The sequence below is a fragment of the Gallus gallus genome, chromosome 1, assembly GCF_016699485.2.
Source record: "Gallus gallus isolate bGalGal1 chromosome 1, bGalGal1.mat.broiler.GRCg7b, whole genome shotgun sequence".
In the NCBI taxonomy this organism is placed as follows: Eukaryota; Metazoa; Chordata; class Aves; order Galliformes; family Phasianidae; genus Gallus; species Gallus gallus.
In genome coordinates, this window is record NC_052532.1 from 55,167,345 (window position 1) to 55,186,248 (window position 18,904).

Below are 18,904 nucleotides of genomic sequence, written 5' to 3' on the forward strand. Positions count from 1 at the left end.
TGCAGACACCTTCAAACAGAGTGGGTGGGCCCCACTTTGAAGTTACCCAGAAGAGGGGGGTTATCTTGGGTTCTTGCGCATATCCTACGTAGGTGGTTTCCCTTGATGTGTCTGGCATGGTTGATATAAGTGACCCTATATCTAACCCACTATCTACATAGATCCACTGCATCTCCAGTTCCATCACAATCCCTGGCCATTACTTTGGGAGAAGCACTCACATCCTCAGGCAGTTTCCATTGGACATCTCACAGCCACAATTCACTCCCTTGGCTCCCAATGAAGACTTACTTTGGAGTGATCTCAGGCCAAATGCAAGAGACCAGTAAGGAGAAGATTTGTAGCACAGAGTCCGTGAACAGGCAAGGTAGTCTCGATTCCAGCAAGGAGGATGACAATGCCACTCTCGTATTGATCTTCACCCTCTGTAATGTAAAGAAGACTGAGCTCTCTAAAGCAGCTAGAGTTTTTGAGGTACAGAATCCACTCTTCACCTCTTATTCCCTTCCTCCACTGACTGTCCACTATTCCTCCACTACTGTCCCTATTGCCTCCACCTCTCCCATTCTGCATCTCCCTCTCTCTCACATTTCTCTTTCTCCTTGTGTGTGCTCTTGACCTATATCTCCACCTGCCTTACTCCTTCCTTCTTGCTCCTGTTGTGCTACAGCTGCTCAGGGAGCTTGACTGATCTCTCTAGATGGATAAGGAAAATTTTCTGAATGGAGGAAGCAGCTAGACAGTTATTTACAAGAATCATAATTTTATGCAAGAGCAGATACTGGTCTGTTTCTTCTTTCTGTCAGTTGTGGTGGTCAACTATGACTGAATAACAGGGAAACATTTGAAGTACTTAAATGTGGGGATGTTAGGAGCCAATGATTTTTTTTTCAGCGTATTTGACAGGAAAGAGAAAATACAAGAGCTGCAAACCACAGAGGCATTATGTATTCTAAGAGCACGAACCATCCCTACAAAGTGCTCACTCTTATCTGAGAAAATGAATAACCCAAAATTAAAGCATTGTGTTTGTTACTTATTTTTAATTATTTGCAGTTATTTAATGATTATGGTGCAATTACACATCAATAGATCTGCTTCCATTCTGCTGGCTCTTGTGAGTTACACTCATTTGTTATTTCTGCACAGATGAAATGCAGCAATCAACAATATCTCATCTTTCATCTCTGTCTCCTTCTACCTAATTCTACTGTGTTTACTCCAGCTCTGCCTGTACCTTCCTTCTAAACTGGCATTAGTAGGCTTCATTGCTTAACACGTACTTCTTGCTTAGATCTTTTGATTTTTTGGAAAAGCTTCATCATATTAACATCTAGCTCTTGCAGATGTTTGAAACTGAGGTCCATCACTTTGAAACCAGGAGAATCAAAAAGCTCAAGAACTCTGCCGATGATTTTGATGTCTTTGTTGAATGTGAAGCTCATAGTGCTGATATTAGTCACCTTATCACCTCCTTAAAGAGAATAACAGAGGATGTGAAAATTGGCAAAGAAGAGAAAGGTAAGAAACACATGCATATGCTACTGCTATTTTATTTGTATTTGGAGTAGGTTTTTGTTGGTAGTTCATTTTCTGTTTTTTTTTTTTTTTTTTTTTTTTTTTTAATTACCTTTAGCTCAATAATAATAATTTAATTAGACTGGAAAGCAAGTGAGCATGCATTCACTTTTTTTTTTTTTTTAAACATGTGTGACTCGTTTCCCTGGTATCATTCCCACTGGTGTGAAAAGGGAGGCATTTTGGCATTGTCAATGGAACAGAGATGAGAAGAGTGTTCTAAAAAGAGGGAAATGAGAAGGAAAGGGCAGCAAAATAAGAAGCTCAGGAGAAACTGGAAACTCTTCAATGACGGGAAACCTGTGGACTGAGAACTGAGAGCCTGGAAGAGAACTGACTGCTATGAGGCTCTGAAGAGTGAACACAGACACTTGCTGGGAATGTAGTAATACAGCAGAGAGTCTGAATGTTTCTTTTGCTTGTAGTGTATAGTGTTGGTTTTGCTAAAAAAAGAGCTGTAGATGTCTGTTTACTGTGCCCTGGCTGCTGCCATTTGGCTCCAGTAGGACTCTCTCAAGTCAGATTGCTCTTCCGCTGAAAAGAGCTAAATGCAATTAGCTGGAAAAAGCTTCCAGAATGTAAAAGGGAGAGAGGATGAAGCAGAAGGTCTTCAGGTAGTGGTCTGACTGGTAGAAGCAGGGGATGAGCTTCTTGTAAAATGCTGCAAGTGGCTACTCTGCTGATAGCCAGTCGAATTACCATAGCAGGATAGAAAGTGTATTTGCCAGAGATAGACTGCTCTTTGTCCTGTTTACAGGCAGATAGGAAATGGATGAGTACAGAAAACTATTAGAGACTTTTCACACAATCCTGGGATGCCAGAAATGTCCCTGGTAGATGAGAGAGATAGATCGACTCATGATTCTCTGAATATGAATTTGCCTTCAGGCTTCCTATACTTGCCAAAGCCAGGCAGCAGTCCTCAGGGACCTTATAGCTAATACAGTTCTGTTTGGATACCTTTGGGTGTTTCTTGAAATTCACCTTCAGGCTAGTGATAAGAGGCAGTCCAAACCAAACTGTCATCAGGGACTGCAGGAGTATCAAAAGGATATTGCTGCCATCAGGGCAGGTGAAGAGCCAAGTTAGCTTTGGAGCTGAAGGAGTGTTTCTTTAGGATTTCCTTGGTAGCTGAGAGATTTGTGCTCAGAAGAAATTTTTCATTTTAGATGTGCTGGAACTAGGACCTGTGTTTAGCATGGTCTGTTAAAAGATTGAGAAAATAAATAAAAAAAAGCGGTGATGTAAGACATCTGTCAGACTTGTATTTCTCCCTTCTTATTGCAGCATTGGCTACAATTGCAGGAAAGAACTGAAATTTCCCAAAGTTGATGTGCTTTTCCAGCCTTATACTTTAGAGCTTGGATATAATTTAATAGGGCTAAAGCTGGATTTGCCATTCAGTACATAGATGCCCGATCTCCTCTTATCAAGTATCAGATTCAGATGACTCCTAAAGGTCCTTTTCTCAGATGCAATGACAGAGTGTGGCTTCAGCATCAGTCTGATCTCAGAAGACAGCATTAACTTTGTATTTCTTCTGTGGTTTTAAAAGTAATTAATTATAAATGCTGGGATTTAAATTAAAATTAGTACTGTACAAATATTCTTTTAGTCACCAGAGAAGTTCCTCACTTCAAGGGAAGGAAACTGTTGGAAATTCAGCTAATGCTTTATTTATATTCCAGGAGGGGGAGGGGGGGGGAGAGGGAAGAGATAGAAAGAAAAAAAATCAACATGCTTGGCCTGTTTTGTTTTGAGAAAGTTCACATTTTTCTTTTAAATTGCTGTTCTCACTTTTAACAGTATGAAAATTTAAGAATACTGTTTAGACAAAATAAAAATATTTTTGAAATCCAAAGCGTAGAACAAAATTTGTTGTACTGTTTCAAACACAACATCTCATTTAGTCTAAGATGAAATATTTTTTTACTTTAAAGATTAATTCTCCTAATTAAAACTGATAGTTTATCCTTTCAAGTTAGTTTCAGATAATTTTTCAACCAGTCCTACAGCTTGGTCAGCAAACTGAAACTCGGTTACTGATGTATGGTGATGCACAGTTATGAATATTTATATATTCAATGATGAAAAGAAAATTTGTAATCATTCACATGGCTTCTGCTTTTTATGTCTTTTTCAAATTATTTGATCCTATTTCATTTAATTCTTACTACTTTCTCTACAGTGCTCTGGTTCCCCAGAAAAATTCAAGATCTAGACAAATGTCACCATCTGATCACCACGTACGAACCCAGTTTTGACCATGGTCACCCTGTAAGTTTGAGGTCACAGTTGGTTTGTTTTCCAAAAGGGAACTTTCTATAGGGATTTTTTCTTTTTCTTCAGGAGAATTTCAGTAATAACAGAATACTTTGGAAAAAAAAGCAAAGAAGAGCCAGATAAAGGCTGATATTCAGTGAAGTTAGGGATTGCAGAATGAATAAGTTAATGAGAAAAGTTTATGGGCCTTGATTCACCAAGGTAAACATGATTAACATCATTTCAATTTAATGTAGTCTTTAGCTTGTGTTTTCATTTCTTTGTTTAGTTAAAATAAAAACCTCTATTTTATTATTTTACCCCTATTTTCTTTGAGGTATACCCACTTTCTACTAGTCGGTCCATCTAGCTTTCAAGTTTCTCAGCCTACCGCATTTTGTATTTCCCATGTTTTTACTTTTCAAACACTTCATGTCTCTGTTTCTAAATTTGTATATGCCAGAAATCTCATTCAAGTGTAGATGTACAGTGGACAATAATGAATGCTAGACACTAATATATACCAGACTGTCAGAACCCACAGAGACAAGTATGGTGCCTGAACTTGAATACATTGTTTAGACAACAAATAAATCAGATATATGGCAGCAGAGATTCATGGGCATGATACTGGAACTAAGGTTTAAATGTGATTGAAGAATCTCAAAATATCTAGTGATTTCCACTAAAATGAACAGGTAAAATTTAAATTGGAAACAAGTTTCAAATACTATAATTCTTATTTGTATTTATCTTTTCCCAAGGTTTCTGAAGCCAGAATTTTGACAGTATTTACTGATAATTTTCTATCTGCAAAATATTGTTAGAATGATTGTGATGGGCTTTCCTTTGGATTCAGGCAGTAGATATTTGTTATCGGTGTTATGGGTGGGCCACAAACAGCACTTTATTCCTAACAGTTTTGTGTACGTACTCAGCCCTGTAATATCTCTGCATGGTTCCAGGCTCTGCTTCACTTGGTTCAATGCTTGAGGTAAGTGGGGTGAGAGTGGGAGCTATGATAGCTGAAGGGCAACCAGATTCCAGCATATCTTTATTATTATTATTATTATTTTTAATCCTCATTTTGTGATGGTTTATTTTTCTTCCCACGAGGTAAGGGTTCAGTAGAATTTCTCGCTGTTTTAAAACTTGCTGGGTGTTTTTTACATCTGTGATTTCCGTTTTGTTCTGGGGACTTTCTCACAATACCAAAATCTGTGGAGGGATGGTGCAGGCTCCCAGCATACTCATTGGTAGCCCTGTACAGCAGGTAGGTGGGATAACTGAAAACTAGGAGAGATCCTATGATGATTTCTTATGAAAGAAACAGGAGGCAGAATTCTGCAGACACCTCCCTGCTGCTCACAGTGTTACTGTGCCAAGTGAGCAGGAGCTGGAGGTTATCAGAACTTCATTTAAAACACCTCTTATGAAAAGGACAAAGGAAAATGTAGGAGTTGGACTTGATGATCCTCGTAAGTCCCTTCCAACTTGGAATATTCTATGATTCTACGATTCTAATATCTAAAAAATACAGAGTAGGAAGGGAAAAATGCACTGCAGACTCCTAATGCACTGATGATAATTCTAAGACAAAGTACTGGGAAAAGAATATGAATGGTTTCCAGATATAGCATAGTGAGATATGAATTCTGTACAGACGGCTAAGGGGATCTGAAGGGCCATTTCCTGACTGTACATCTCTGTATGGAAAAAAATATAAAAATAATTCAGGTCTCTATTCTATTTTTGATAGTGATTTGTTAAACTAGAAATCTCTTGGAAGAGATTTCATCCTCAACCAGGACATCAACATAAAGTTGGATTCAAGATGATCCACGTGCATCCCACCCAACTCAGGATATTCTATGACTCTGTCTATCATTCTTCCTTGTGCCTTTCTGATAGAAACATTCCAAGTATTTCCCTATGTTTTTCCTGAGCTGACTCTGAGGTGTTTTTTTCTCATGAGACTAATGAATACATATTGGGAATTATTTGAATAGGACTAAGTTCCTCTTCTATTTTGCTAAATAGAATCTGTGAGTTCTGAATAGAGTGAAAGAAAGCATTAGCAGTGTAGAGTTACTGAGGTACTGAGTGGGAATAAATTGATGCTGCAGAATGCAGTGCAATGTAAAAATGTCTAAACTTGAAGGAAGTTAGTTCAGGCACTGGAAACCATTTTTCTCTTGCAGGAAGGAGCACACATCAGCCTTGCTTACTGTGTTCCTGAGCATGGTTCAGTGTGGGCAGGCTGGTGGAAGCTATTAAAACATGATAATGTATACAGCTGGCTCAGCAGAAATTTTGTGTATACATTTACTACCAAATAGGTAGCTTAGACTATCAATCTCAACACTTTGTCCTTTACTGTTTCCTTGAGAGCTGAAAAAGGAAACAAATGATACTATGAAATCAGTTGCTGGGGCACCCTGACACTGATTATGAACTGTTGTGCTTCCTTGGGGAGATCCCTGCTGCAGGGACAAAGATGAAAAGGTTCTAACACCAAGAAGAGCCTGGTCCAGTGGCTTTATGATGTGTTTTACATGGGCCCATTACATCTACTGACAAGCAAAGGTGGCATCTGAATGACCATATTATCCATAACACACGAAAAAAAATAAACATGCTCTTGGGATCCAGTTCTTTCCTTAGATTCATGCACACAATACTGATTAACTGTTGTACTACTGCTATTATTGCTACACTGAAAATTATGTGAATAAACCTAAGGGAGAAAATTGGCTTGTAGAAGGCAAAATGGTTCCAGAAAGTTCATATTTGAGAATAATAAATATTTGTACAGTGATGCTGATCAACACCGCTTTATGAGTTATATTAGTAACGTGCCAGATTTCAGATATTATTCCTGTTATGGATGATGTAAAATTCAAAGGAACTTGATTCCACATGTTTTTTCGTATTTAATATCTGGAGAACCCTGCTTGAAGCTAGACTTCTAGAAAACACTGAGAAGGAAAAAATGTAAATTTCCATATTTAATATGTAAACTGCACTTTTGAACTGACACCTCTGAATGTATCTTTATTATAATATGGCAATAAATGAGCATGAGGAGATTCTGCTGAATGCACATATTTTTTTACACATTAAGTGGTGGTTCCAGTGATTTCTAGACAGTGAGGACTCCTTCTTTTCCCACTGTTCAGGTGTATTGTGCTTTATCTGGCAAGATGATACTAGGCTTGGTACTGTTATGTTCATCACTCTCCAATGCTGCAGCTTTTGTGCTTAGCAAAGAAGTGTAATGACTCAGAGATTCAATTCCTTTCCAGCAGAAGAGACTAGCCACCTCTAATTCAATTATATTTTTAGCATGATTTTCATTTAAATTTGACTGGAAGTTTAATGGTCTGTGATGTAGTGTTTATGAACAACTCCAAAACATTTCCACCAAGCCATGTTACTTTCTTCTCTGTCACAAAGACAAAAGTGCAGACTTTGTCTTGCCTTGTTCAAAAGGATCAAGATTCATTGCCTCAGAGAATACAGCTTAAATGAGGCCTAGTTGTTTTGAATGCTTCTGCCAGAGAATTTATTCATGCTCTGAAATATCTCTTCATTTAAAGGGTCTTTATTCCTTCCTTCCTTCCTTCCTTCCTTCCTTCCTTCCTTCCTTCCTTCCTTCCTTCCTTCCTTCCTTCCTTCCTTCCTTCCTTCCTTCCTTCCTTCCTTCCTTCCTTCCTTCCTTCCTTTCCTTATTTATTTATTTTAATTATGTTCCAACTCAGGGATACAGTGACCTGGAGTACAGGAAAAGGAGGGCATACTTTGCTGACCTTGCCTATAATTACAGAGTGTAAGTATAAGGCTGCTGAAGAGACGCTTATCTTTCAATGTGTACTTTCAGATATTGTCATGTGGAGGAAATACCAGAGACTTAGTATTTTGTCCATGAATCTATGAGGTTATCTAATAGAAAACAGAATCTAGAAACAGAACACTTACTTTCATACAAAATAGACTTTTCTCACAACACAGCAAATATATCTTAAATAAACTTAAATAAAGTCATGAGGTTGAATTTACATCTCACTGAGTGTCTTATCAGAGGTAATTCCTCCATATGGGTCTTTCTTTTCAACTTTGTGGCTTCTTTTAGGACAAGTTCCTAATCTGAAGTTGATCTTTTTCAAGAAACTACAAAGAACAATGTTTATGACATTCCTTGGCAAGATTTTAGAATGTATTTTTGACAAAGAAAAGAAAATCTACTGTTTTTATTATTTGTTTGTCAAAAAGTCTATGCCCATACATATTAAAATACCCAACTAAATTTTCCCTAATTGGAGCAGTGCTATTGAAACTACAGTCTTTTCTAATAGGAAGACAGAAAAGCCTAAAAAACTTTCATGTCTCGTGTATGATTGAAAATGTTACTGTCTTTCTGCATAAAACTTCATTAGAATCACACTGCTGTCTGGGGGAGATAACCAGGTGGTTAGAACAGGTTGTGGATTACCAGTCTCATGGAGTCCAAGCAATGGTAAGATCTCCCAAATTAGAATTCTATTTGACTATTGTTTTCTCAGTGCCACTACATGCTATACATAGTTCATCATAAAACATCACAAAAGCATAGAATTAACTGACTCAGAGCTATTGGAGAAGTGACAGTGAGGAAGATAAGGCCATCTATCAGAGAAATTAGTGGCAACCATAACTGTGTGCCTGAGCAACTCTGTGCTGATGAGTTTGATGACGATACTGTGCTGATCATGTCTTCCAGAGACAGATCATGCAGACACGTAGTGTATGATGGCTAGATTGCATTCAGCAGAGGTAAAGTTAAGCCTGAATGCCTCTTCTTTCTTCTGCCAAGCAGAACATGGCTCTCTTTCTTAACACATCCCTCTGTTTTCTTCCCAGATTTAACAGAGGAGAAAATACACACGTAAGAATCTACCTAGACAAATAAGTGATTAATTAAATACTATTTGCTATTTCTATATTAATTACAGCAAACATTCATTGTGCAGGCAAAGAAAGAAATTCTCTAAGTTGAATTTGAATCTTGCTTTAGAAACATGCATTACTTCCTCTCTTCTTTACAGTGGGGACCCTTTGCCTAACATCGAGTACACAGCACAGGAGACTGCAACTTGGTGAGTTTGTCACTTATACTCTGCACCATTTCACTACAGTACCACAAAGGACTGGCAATGTGAGGCAGTTACTCTGAAACTTCAGATTTTACTTCATAGTAAAGTATTTTCTTTTGGTCATTTGTTTCACAGAAAGCCATTCTCAGAGCTAAAACTAACTATCCACTTTCTAGAGGAAAATGCATTGTCCTGACCATCTCACTGCTAGACCATTACATCAAGATATCAGAAGCCACAAAACACCTGGAGCCTATAGTAGAATATCTTAAACTTGGGAAAGGTGCTATGTGCGCATAACAGTCTTTGTTCAGTTTGCAATTTAAATGGAAAGACAGCCCAAAGGTGGAGAAAAAGAAGAATGCTGAGGAACTGAAAAAGTGAGAGTTTAAGTCATTTGCTCAAATTATATAGGAATCTTATGTCAGTGTCAGGTATTAAATACATATACTAGATGTCTCATTCCAGGACCTCAACCAAAGGGACTTCCCATCTTTTTCAGTGACTATTTTATTTTAAATAAGATTTACCATACCACAGAAAGCTAGAAGGGTGTTGCCCGTAATCACACAGAGAACTTGAATCCAACTCAGCCAGGCAGTCATATTATTATTATTAAGCTCTAATAGGTTTTTATAAAATCTTCCAATTGTTAAGGATTGCTGGCCAGTGCCATGCTCACGATTGCTACCACTAGCCAGAAATCTTGGCATGGTGTATTGTGTGGGAAACTCATATTTAAGAAAATTTAATCTGTGTTCCTTTTTTTTTTTTTTTTTTTTTCCCTAAACTCTGTCATTCCAGTTCTCCACCTGGAATTAGTCCCACTGTGGTAACAGAATAGACTTTTACAGTAGTACCTGCCTATTTCCTCAAAAAGCAAGACCCAGCCATCTAGGTTGTCTTGTCTTGTGAAACTGTTTCCAAAATTAGACCTCCCAATGGTTATCACAGCTCCCCGGGGCTGTGACCTGAGGTCAAGTAATAATGGAACAACAAAATGTAATTGAGAACAGTGCAATCAAATGGGAAATTTGTAGCACAGACTAAATTCTCCTGAAGCGAATTCTCTCTGAAGAGTTGCTGGATGCCTTCAGTTTGTAGCAATGTGGTTATAAAAATGAAAACTAATGAAGTGCAGAAATATGACTTTCAGAAAAAAAAGGGGGCAGATGAGCTGAGTTTCTGTTTTTAAGCAGCAGGCTGTGGAAGACCCTGAAACTGAGTAATCATACAAGACTTCTTGGGGGCAAAAGATATGACAAGAAAAAGGGAGAATCTAGGACAAAATTATGGGGGTACACCTGTCACATCTTCATAAAAAATCTTAATAGTACCACTTTTTATCCAAATCAATAAGGAAATTTATGTAAAATGTGGATATTGTCTTTCTCTTCCCATCTCTGGACCAGATGACCTTGAAGTCATCTTGGTCCTTTGTGGAGACAAGTGATGCAGAACACAATGTGATTATTTTAGAAATAGAAAGGATGGAGTTCAGTAATTTTTTAATTCTACTTTCAGTTTTCATGATCAAGGATCCTTTACAATCAAACTAGCACCTCCATGTGATGAGGCATCACATCTATTTGAGGCACTACATTAGGGCAAGCTAAACTGCACCCTGGAATTGTCTGCTACTCTCTTTTGACTTTTGTGAGAACTTAGATGATTTCCTCAGTGGTACTTAGAATGGATGCTTGACTTAGGACAATTCATCACTGCTCTCTGAGACTCTCTATGTTTCTGTGGTAGTCAATATTTGGACAAACAGTAGAGTGATGCTTTGATAAGAGGGACCATATGTGCAGCAGTGTAAACAGTTCTGCCCTCTCTAAACTCCAGTCCAGGGTGGAACTGTGTACAAGTTCAGATCCTATGCAATCCCACTGAAGTCAGTAGTTGTCTGGGGGGAATAAGCTGAGGCAACATTTGAACTCTAGTTATCCTCATTTTTTCCTAATTCTTCCATCAAAATGGCCCAGTCTCCTGCAGCTTTTGCAATAGTGACAGCAGCCACTGTTTCCCTCTGTTCTTTTATTTTTATTCCTCCTAAGTTTTGAGATTTTTGTTGTGTTTTTTTTTTTCCTTCCCCCTTCATTCTGATTCATTACTCCCACACTGTGTAAGACATCCATTCAAATGGACAGAGACATTACAGGGACTGGCTATCACCTCCATAGCAACAATAGCACCACACACACGCACAAAAAACAACAATACAAAAACAACAAAAGGTCATTTTCCATAGCCAGTATTTCCAAGAATGATCTCAATTTTCATAAAACAAGGTTTATAAAAATTGTTAACACCCTAGGGCTATGTCTAAGCAAAAATAACCATTTCTATAAGGGTTTTTTTTTTTGTTTGTTAGTTTTTTCCATCCTGTTACTACTTGTTAGTTTTGTATTAGTTTTTAGACTGTCACCTAAGCTTGAGGGTTATGCTTCTTTAGGTATTTAATTAATGAGGTGGGACACACTACATAACTCTTGCTTTCCAGGAGAGAAGTCTACAGGAAGCTGAGAAGCCTCTACCCTACTCATGCCTGTACACAATATTTGGATGCTTTCCAGCAGCTGGAGAAATACTGTGGCTACCAAGAGGACAACATACCTCAACTTCAGGATGTGTCCAGATTTCTAAAAGGCCAGTCATTTTGAACCATGACTTGTTCTATGGTTTCCTGGATATTTGGTGGTAGCTGGAAAGCTGCATGGAGGAGAAGGATCTGGGAGTGTTAGCTAACTGCCAGCTGAACATGAGCCAGCAGTGTGCCCAGGTGGCCAAGAAGACCAGTGGCACTCTGGCTTGTGTCAGAAATAGTGTAGTCGACAGGATGAGGGAGATGATCATCCCTCTGTATTCAGCACTGGTGAGGACACACCTTGAGGACTATGTTCAGTTTTGGGTCCCTTGTGGCAAGAAAAACACTGAGGCTGTGGACTATGTCCAGAGAAAGTAAAAGGAACTGTATAGAGTCTGGAGCACAAGTCTTATGAGGAGCCGCTGAGGTTGTTCAGTCGGGAGAAGAGAAGGCTCAAGGGAGACCTTATCACTCTCTACAAAGACTTGAAAGGAGGTTGTGGTGAGGTGGGAATCAGCCTCTTCTTCCAGGTAACAACAATACAAGAGGGAATAGCCTTAAGTTGCATCAGAGGAGAGTCAGGTTGGATATTAGGAACAGTTTCTTCTCAGAAAGAGTGGTGCTGCCCTGACACAGGCTGCCCAGGGAGGTAGTGGAGTCACTGTATCTGGAGGTTTCCAAGAAAAGTGCAAATGTGGCATATTAGGGACATGGTTAGTGGGCATGGTACTGATGGGTTGATGGTTGGACTTGATCTTATAAGAAAGAGAGCCTGCAGTACTATTATTAAGCCACATGATGAATACATTCTCCTGTCCAATCAGATGTGTCAGTCAGCTGATATACCACTGCTATCAAAATTAACTAAAGAAAGGTTGTCTTTGAAACCTCCTTGTTCATCCTGAGTGACAAGCAGATGTGTTAGAGAGTAGAGGACAGCTGCTCACTATGCCAAAACAAATAAATAAAAACTTTGGCTCAACTTTACATAAATTCCATTTAAATCTAGTATTCATGGAATAAAGTGACCTGTTCCATGTATCAGTAGGTGAAGCTAGTAAACTTAGTTAAGCTTTCTGTTTCCAAGACACTGCCAATTTTATTAAAGTTAAATTATCAGATGATAAATATTTTATTGCGCCTTTAGTGTAAGAGAGTGGAGGGTTGGCTTATGCATTGCATCTCTCATGAACATGCCAGCACCATCACAACCAGTTGTAGGAATTTTCATGTGTATTACATATTCTCTTCTGTATTTTCTCATTTATTTTTCCTCTCTGGGCTTATAAATATTTTTCTCATGAAGTAGTTTATCTCATCTTGTTTCATTTGCACAGTAGTTGACAGCAGAGAGCTCCAGAAATCATGTGATACTGATCTGATTACCACAGATATTCAATACTCTGTAATAGAATCAGCTGACTACAAAGTGAGAGTTTAGGACAACATAAGAATATCCTGTCATAGCACTATTTCTCTTGTTCACGTTGTTGACAGGATTAGATTGCATGGAGTCTGGACCTGTTCACAGTTATTTTGTAGGCTCTTGTTCTAAAATTTCTCCATGCTTTGCAAACTCTCCTAGAAATAAAAAAATAAAAGACAGTAAAAATGGTCGTTCTAAAAATTCTTCTAGTAACATTTGAGATAATATTCGCAGGGAGCTTAAGCTTAACTACTTCAAAAAGAGCATGGCTAGTGTAAGCTAACTGTCCAAATTACTTATTTGACTGGGAATGAGAACCAGGCACATCAGAGGCATTTTATTCCATCCTGGCATGGGCGTCCAAGCAAAATGGAAAGAATGGCTCTCTGGAGTGCTGGTTCTACTTTCCTTAAAATGTAGATAAAATCTACTGTTTAGCCTTAAGACGTTATGAAACACTAAGCAGAGACAGAACAGAGTTGGTAGAATGCATTATGTTTACAGATAAAGACATTTAAGAGTCAGAAAGATATTTAGGATGCTTGGAGGCTTTGAATTGATTTCTCTTTATTTTTAATGACTAATACAATTGTTTCACTATGCAGAAAATTTTTAGGATTGCATTAAGATTGACATCACTGCAAGATTTTTTTTGCAACAAATTCTGAGTCAGAAGCATCTGTAATATCTTTAAAAGCTATGTTAAAGACAACTTTGTGCCAGTCATCCACTAGGTGAAGGGTATGATTTATAAAGAGTTATTCTTATTTATTATTAATTTGGTTGGCTTTTACCACCATTTTTTTGGCAATGCCAAAATTTTTGCTCCTGCAACTCATGAATCAACAGCTTAGGCTCTTTCCTGTGCTACGGATGTGCAGTGTTCCACCAACCAAACCTCAGCTAACCTCTAGGCCATTAAGCCTTCCAAAGTTCCTTGGCATACTGTGGAAGAATTTCACTCCCTACACTCTGTGCAAAGATGCATTGTGCTGTTTGTCCTGTCACTGGTTAGCTCTGGTTGAGCTCTGAACTCTTCCAGTTTGGACACAAATCCCAGCACATATCTTTACTGAACAGTGCCTGTAATGACTGGACCATTCTTTAGCGTATGTAATGATACGCCTTAGTGTAATAAACTATGGAGATGCAGAGAGAGGGAGGAATATCCTGGATGGAAAATTATCATGTTATAGCCAGGCTAGATAGCCAGATGAAATTCCATCTTGTCTTTTACACAGCAGTATCTGTGAACTCTGCCAAGCAATTCCTTTTCACTTTAATACAAGTAGAACTACAAGATCTGTCTAGAGCTATCTAGTCTGGTAATGAGGTTGGTTTATACACAAATGTACCCTACATCATAAGTATTTCATGATTACTTAAAGTGAATTTAATGGATTAACTAGGTGACAGATTAACACAAGAGTTTTTTTTTTTTTTCTAAAGGATTAATTAGATGAACCTAGGTACTTCCTTCTTTCTAGGAAAGATGTTTGGATTTAGACATTCATTGTCCTCTGCAGCTGGAAGAAATTACAGTCAGTGAACTGGCTCAGGCAAGCTCACACTACAACGTGCAGTACTGTATGCACAAAGTTTTCTAGGCCAAGATTTAAGCCTTTCGGATCACTTTAGGTCAACTGCTCAAGATCTTCTCTTCATCTGTTTTTGACTTCAGAGACCTTTGGGCAGCAAGTCCAATCAGTCAAGCCTCCAATTCTCTCTTGATCGCTGGTTTTATTGTGCACTGATGAAATAAAAGTTCAGATTTTGCAGATAATACCTTCAGCAGATAACTTTTTCCTATGGCTTTGGTAGGCAACTTGCCAAGTCTGTTCCATCAACAGACTGTCTGATTCACTGGCCTATATTTAAAAAAGCACTGCAGGGAACACAAGCTTTAATTTTCATTTCCTTTCAGCTCTTCCAACATGGACTCTAAAACAATATAAATTTCCCTAGACCTTCTCATAGTTTTCCAAAACTGATTTACTTTAAAGCTTAGTACTGGTCTGATATATTTTTCAGATGGTTCAGACTCAGAATTTAGCCCCAGAATTACCAGATCTGAGCTTTTCATGTTCTTCCTGATTAGCCCAGTAAGGTATCAGCAGTAAGGGAGTCCCCTTGTTGTTTCAGCTCCTGGCCAGTCCATATGGAGACACAGCTGATACTCTGTCTGTTCCCCATAGCACCCTGCTTTCCTAATGGAGAAGGGAAGAGAACAGGAAGATTTTTGTAGATACTTTCAGTTCCCTGGTTAATTCTGATACCTTCTGTCAGCTTGTAGATAGACATAATCTCCACAGACTTTTTTTCTGTTGTTCAGCTTTTTTGTCTTTTTGTACCCATTACCTTGAATTTGGGCAAGCAATAGAAGATGAGCATGGTAAACTCTAATTATCTGATCATACTGTCAGGTAGAAGCATTCTTTCTGTTCATTCCTTTTTGTCCTGAATAGTTTCACATCCTTTCTCACTTCGGTTTCTTCCAGTAAAGCTTGTTTACTCTCTTTCTCTTTCCCTTTCTCTTTCCCTTTCTCTTTCCTTTTCTCTTTCTCTTTCTCTTTCTCTTTCTCTTTCTCTTTCTCTTTCTCTTTCTCTTTCTCTTTCTCTTTCTCTTTCTCTTTCTCTTTCTCTTTCTCTTTCTCTTTCTCTTACTCTTTCTCTCTTATTCTCTTTCTCTTTTTTTCTTTCTTTTTTTTCTTCCTTTCTTCCTTTCTTCCTTTTTTTCTTTCCTTTACTTTTTTTTTTTTTTTTTTTTTTTTTTAATGAGAAAAATACTAATAGACAGAAAGAGCCAGACAAGAAATGCTGGAAGAAAGATTAAAAAGCAAAACAAATCTTGTAAACAGTTCGGTTTCTGGGTGGGATTTTTTTGTCTGTTTACATTAAAAAATTATGTTCTGGGCTTCAGGATACAATAGGATATGGATAGGAAAGGGAGAAAAAAGCAATTTCTGATTTTTTAATGTAGTTTTATGCTTTAAAGCAAATGAAATGTCATTTATGGAAGCTGAGAATGCAACACAGACTTTGAATATAGAACTTCAAAAAGATTGCCATTGGCTCTCTTTAAAAGCAGTGTTTTTCAGTTTTCTTAGCTTTGTAGACCACCAACATGTTTCCCATGGAAATGAAGATTATGTGTTCTGTTAACCATAGAACTTGTCATTTTGCTAGCTGTTCTCACAGACCTTCCATAGGAATAAAAGGTGCCCAGGGTTAACACTGATTGCACAAGGTAAAAACCAAGTGCCAACGTTGCGTTCTTCTAACTGTTCCTGCAGATACATGCAAAACAAAATGTATACGGTCACATCACTAGGAGGGTATTTAGTTAGTTCTAGACACCATGATGGTTTAAAAATCAGAAGGAAAAAACAATTGAAAATAGCTAATGAAAACTCTGACATTAAATGGCTAAGGGCCAAATTTCAACACCCTTATCTCTAACAAGGACCTATTTGTTCTTTCTCCTGAGTGTTCACATTCTAATCAAGTTCAGACTGAAAGATAAAACTGACAGTGAGACTTTCCAGCGCTGATCTAAATAATACATTTGAAGCAATGACAAACTGAAATGAAGTTGGGTAGCATGTGGGGTGTTTTGAACTAGATGCACTGACAAACAGAAGAATTACCTAGAGTGGGTCATACTCACAGTTCACGTACTTCTGTCTTCAACAGCATGAAGTACCAGAGATTTTAGAGTAGGGAATAAGAACTTCTGCAGGATAGGCTTACACAGCAACCACGCCTCCAAGAAGAGCAAGGTGCTCTCAGGCAAGTGCATGGCTGGGAGTTGTCCCTTAACAAATTCCTGTTTACCATCTTTTACACATGCTATACAGCAAATGAGAGAGAATCCAAGGATGAGGAAACTAGCTAGGGACTGAAAATGAAGGTTCTATCCCCTGCTTGATCATAAGGACCATGTGTGATCTCAGACACATCACTGATATATGGGACATAGTAGATAAATTTGTGCAAATGTGTTAGAAATTTAAGCTGGAGTGAACAGGATTTCTGTGCCTCCTATCACTGTTGTGTGGCTAAATGTAGGATGAGCAGTTTGGTAGTTTTATGTTAGAGTAGTTGGACCCATAAAGCATAGGAACATTTAGATACTGGTAAGTCAGTATGTTCCTACAATCCTTAGGTGGAGGAAGATAACTGCAACAGACTATTGAGGCCTGCTAAAACTGCTTATCTGAAGTGAGTGTGTCATGCAATTAACTGTGGGAAGTCCTAAATTCTGTCTCATTTTCCTTTGCAGAAACAACAGGTTTCCAGCTGAGACCAGCAGCAGGACTATTGTCTGCTCGTGACTTCCTTGCCAGCCTGGCATTTCGTGTCTTCCAGTGCACACAGTATATAAGGCATTTCTCTTCACCTACACATTCCCCAGAACCGTAAGTATGATAACCTGGCACAATCCCATCAATCTGAATGGAAATAATTCCCTTGAGAATAATTCTGGAGCTCTATCCAGTAGTCCACAGAATTAAATTGAGAAACTGGTAGCTGAAGATTTAGAAGGGGAAGTCAAGCATGCAAGGGTGTGGGTCTCTTTCTCTCTTACAAAGTTGTCTGAAGAAGGAAAAGACTGGAGAATATCTGATTTAATCTTTTCATCCTGCCTTCATTTACCATCTGCTGAGGTTTGATTCCCTGCTGTGAAACTCTCCCAGTAACTGCTGGCCAGACAACAGCAATTACATTTCATGAGAAATTACAAGTTCACAGACGTTTTTGTTGTATGCTGGGACAAAACAGGGTCTTTTCAAAGATGTTGTGACATAGGAGACTATTTCCCATGCCATCTCAAGCGAGACAATAGCCAGTGTAGTGGGGGGCAGCTGGCACCCCAGAGCAGAAGTGAATGCTTTGCCATACTCTCTGCAAAGCCAGACCAGGTATGGAAGCACCTACTATGGATTAATTAAAACAGTTACAACCCTCACACTAGCCCCCTGTGGCAGTCTGTTGGCTAAAGTCTTCACAGGATGTTCACACAGAGCAGGGGAAAAAAAACAACAACAACAACAAATACAACCAATCTCCCCTTTACTAAATTTGAAGGTCACTTGTTTTCCAGAGATTGCTGCCATGAACTGCTGGGTCATGTTCCCATGCTAGCCAACAAGGAGTTTGCCCAGTTCTCACAGGTAAGAATCTTGTTCTGCTGGCTGTTTAATCAACTACATGGCAGGCCAGAGATGCCTTTAAGGCATGCAGCTCACTGTGCTTGATATTCTGTTTTAAAATTTGGTTGTGTCTGACTCAACCTCCTGCATTAGTGGGTTAGCAGTGCCACAGGAGATACATACTCCAAGAGAGTGGTAGCACCACTCCCTATGGACATCTTGTAAGAGGAAGGGCAAGCAATATTGTGGGACTTCTCTGTGGGAGGGCCGTGTCAGCCTACAGCAGGATGCTGGTTAAGCCCTTGTGGTGCTGCTTGTTTGAGCTGTGTGGACTGCACTATTCCCCTGGCTTCCTGTCTCACACCAAATAAACCCAGCCACCAACAGCCATTGAGCCCCTAGGCTGACTCCGTCTCCAAATGTACATTTTTATCTCACATGATACTTTAATTTTGGCCATCACCATGTCATTCATTTGAGATGTTTTTCTTTTTACAACTCACTAGATTCTCACAGCATTGCTCATACTGGTGAGGAGGCTCCAAAAAGCAAACAGAGCTTCTTTGTACAGTAAGAATCTATTTAGTATGAGCAGTTAATGTCAGACTCAAGTGAACTCAGTGACCTAGTATAATTAAAGACTTTGGAACTATGAATGTGCCTCAAACCATAGCAGGGGGAAGAAGATAATTCATATTCTAGGCTTATCTGTTAGCGGCCACTGTGAAAACAGGCAGTAAGTGCAGAAGGTTAAATGATGTAGGTC

General features: G+C 38.7%; 1 protein-coding gene across 1 annotated transcript in view; it reads left to right on the top strand.

Moving 5' to 3' along the window:
• Positions 1 to 279: 279 nt before the first annotated feature.
• The window catches only part of THL (tyrosine hydroxylase), a 33,435-nt gene continuing 14,810 nt past the window's right edge, over positions 280 to 18,904 (top strand). The window contains exons 1-8 of the mRNA XM_001235000.5: positions 280 to 474; positions 1,347 to 1,521; positions 3,767 to 3,855; positions 7,602 to 7,669; positions 8,925 to 8,975; positions 11,476 to 11,621; positions 17,268 to 17,403; positions 18,090 to 18,159. Coding sequence (XP_001235001.2) covers positions 280 to 474; positions 1,347 to 1,521; positions 3,767 to 3,855; positions 7,602 to 7,669; positions 8,925 to 8,975; positions 11,476 to 11,621; positions 17,268 to 17,403; positions 18,090 to 18,159 — 930 coding nt within the window. The remainder of the gene's footprint in view (positions 475 to 1,346; positions 1,522 to 3,766; positions 3,856 to 7,601; positions 7,670 to 8,924; positions 8,976 to 11,475; positions 11,622 to 17,267; positions 17,404 to 18,089; positions 18,160 to 18,904) is intronic.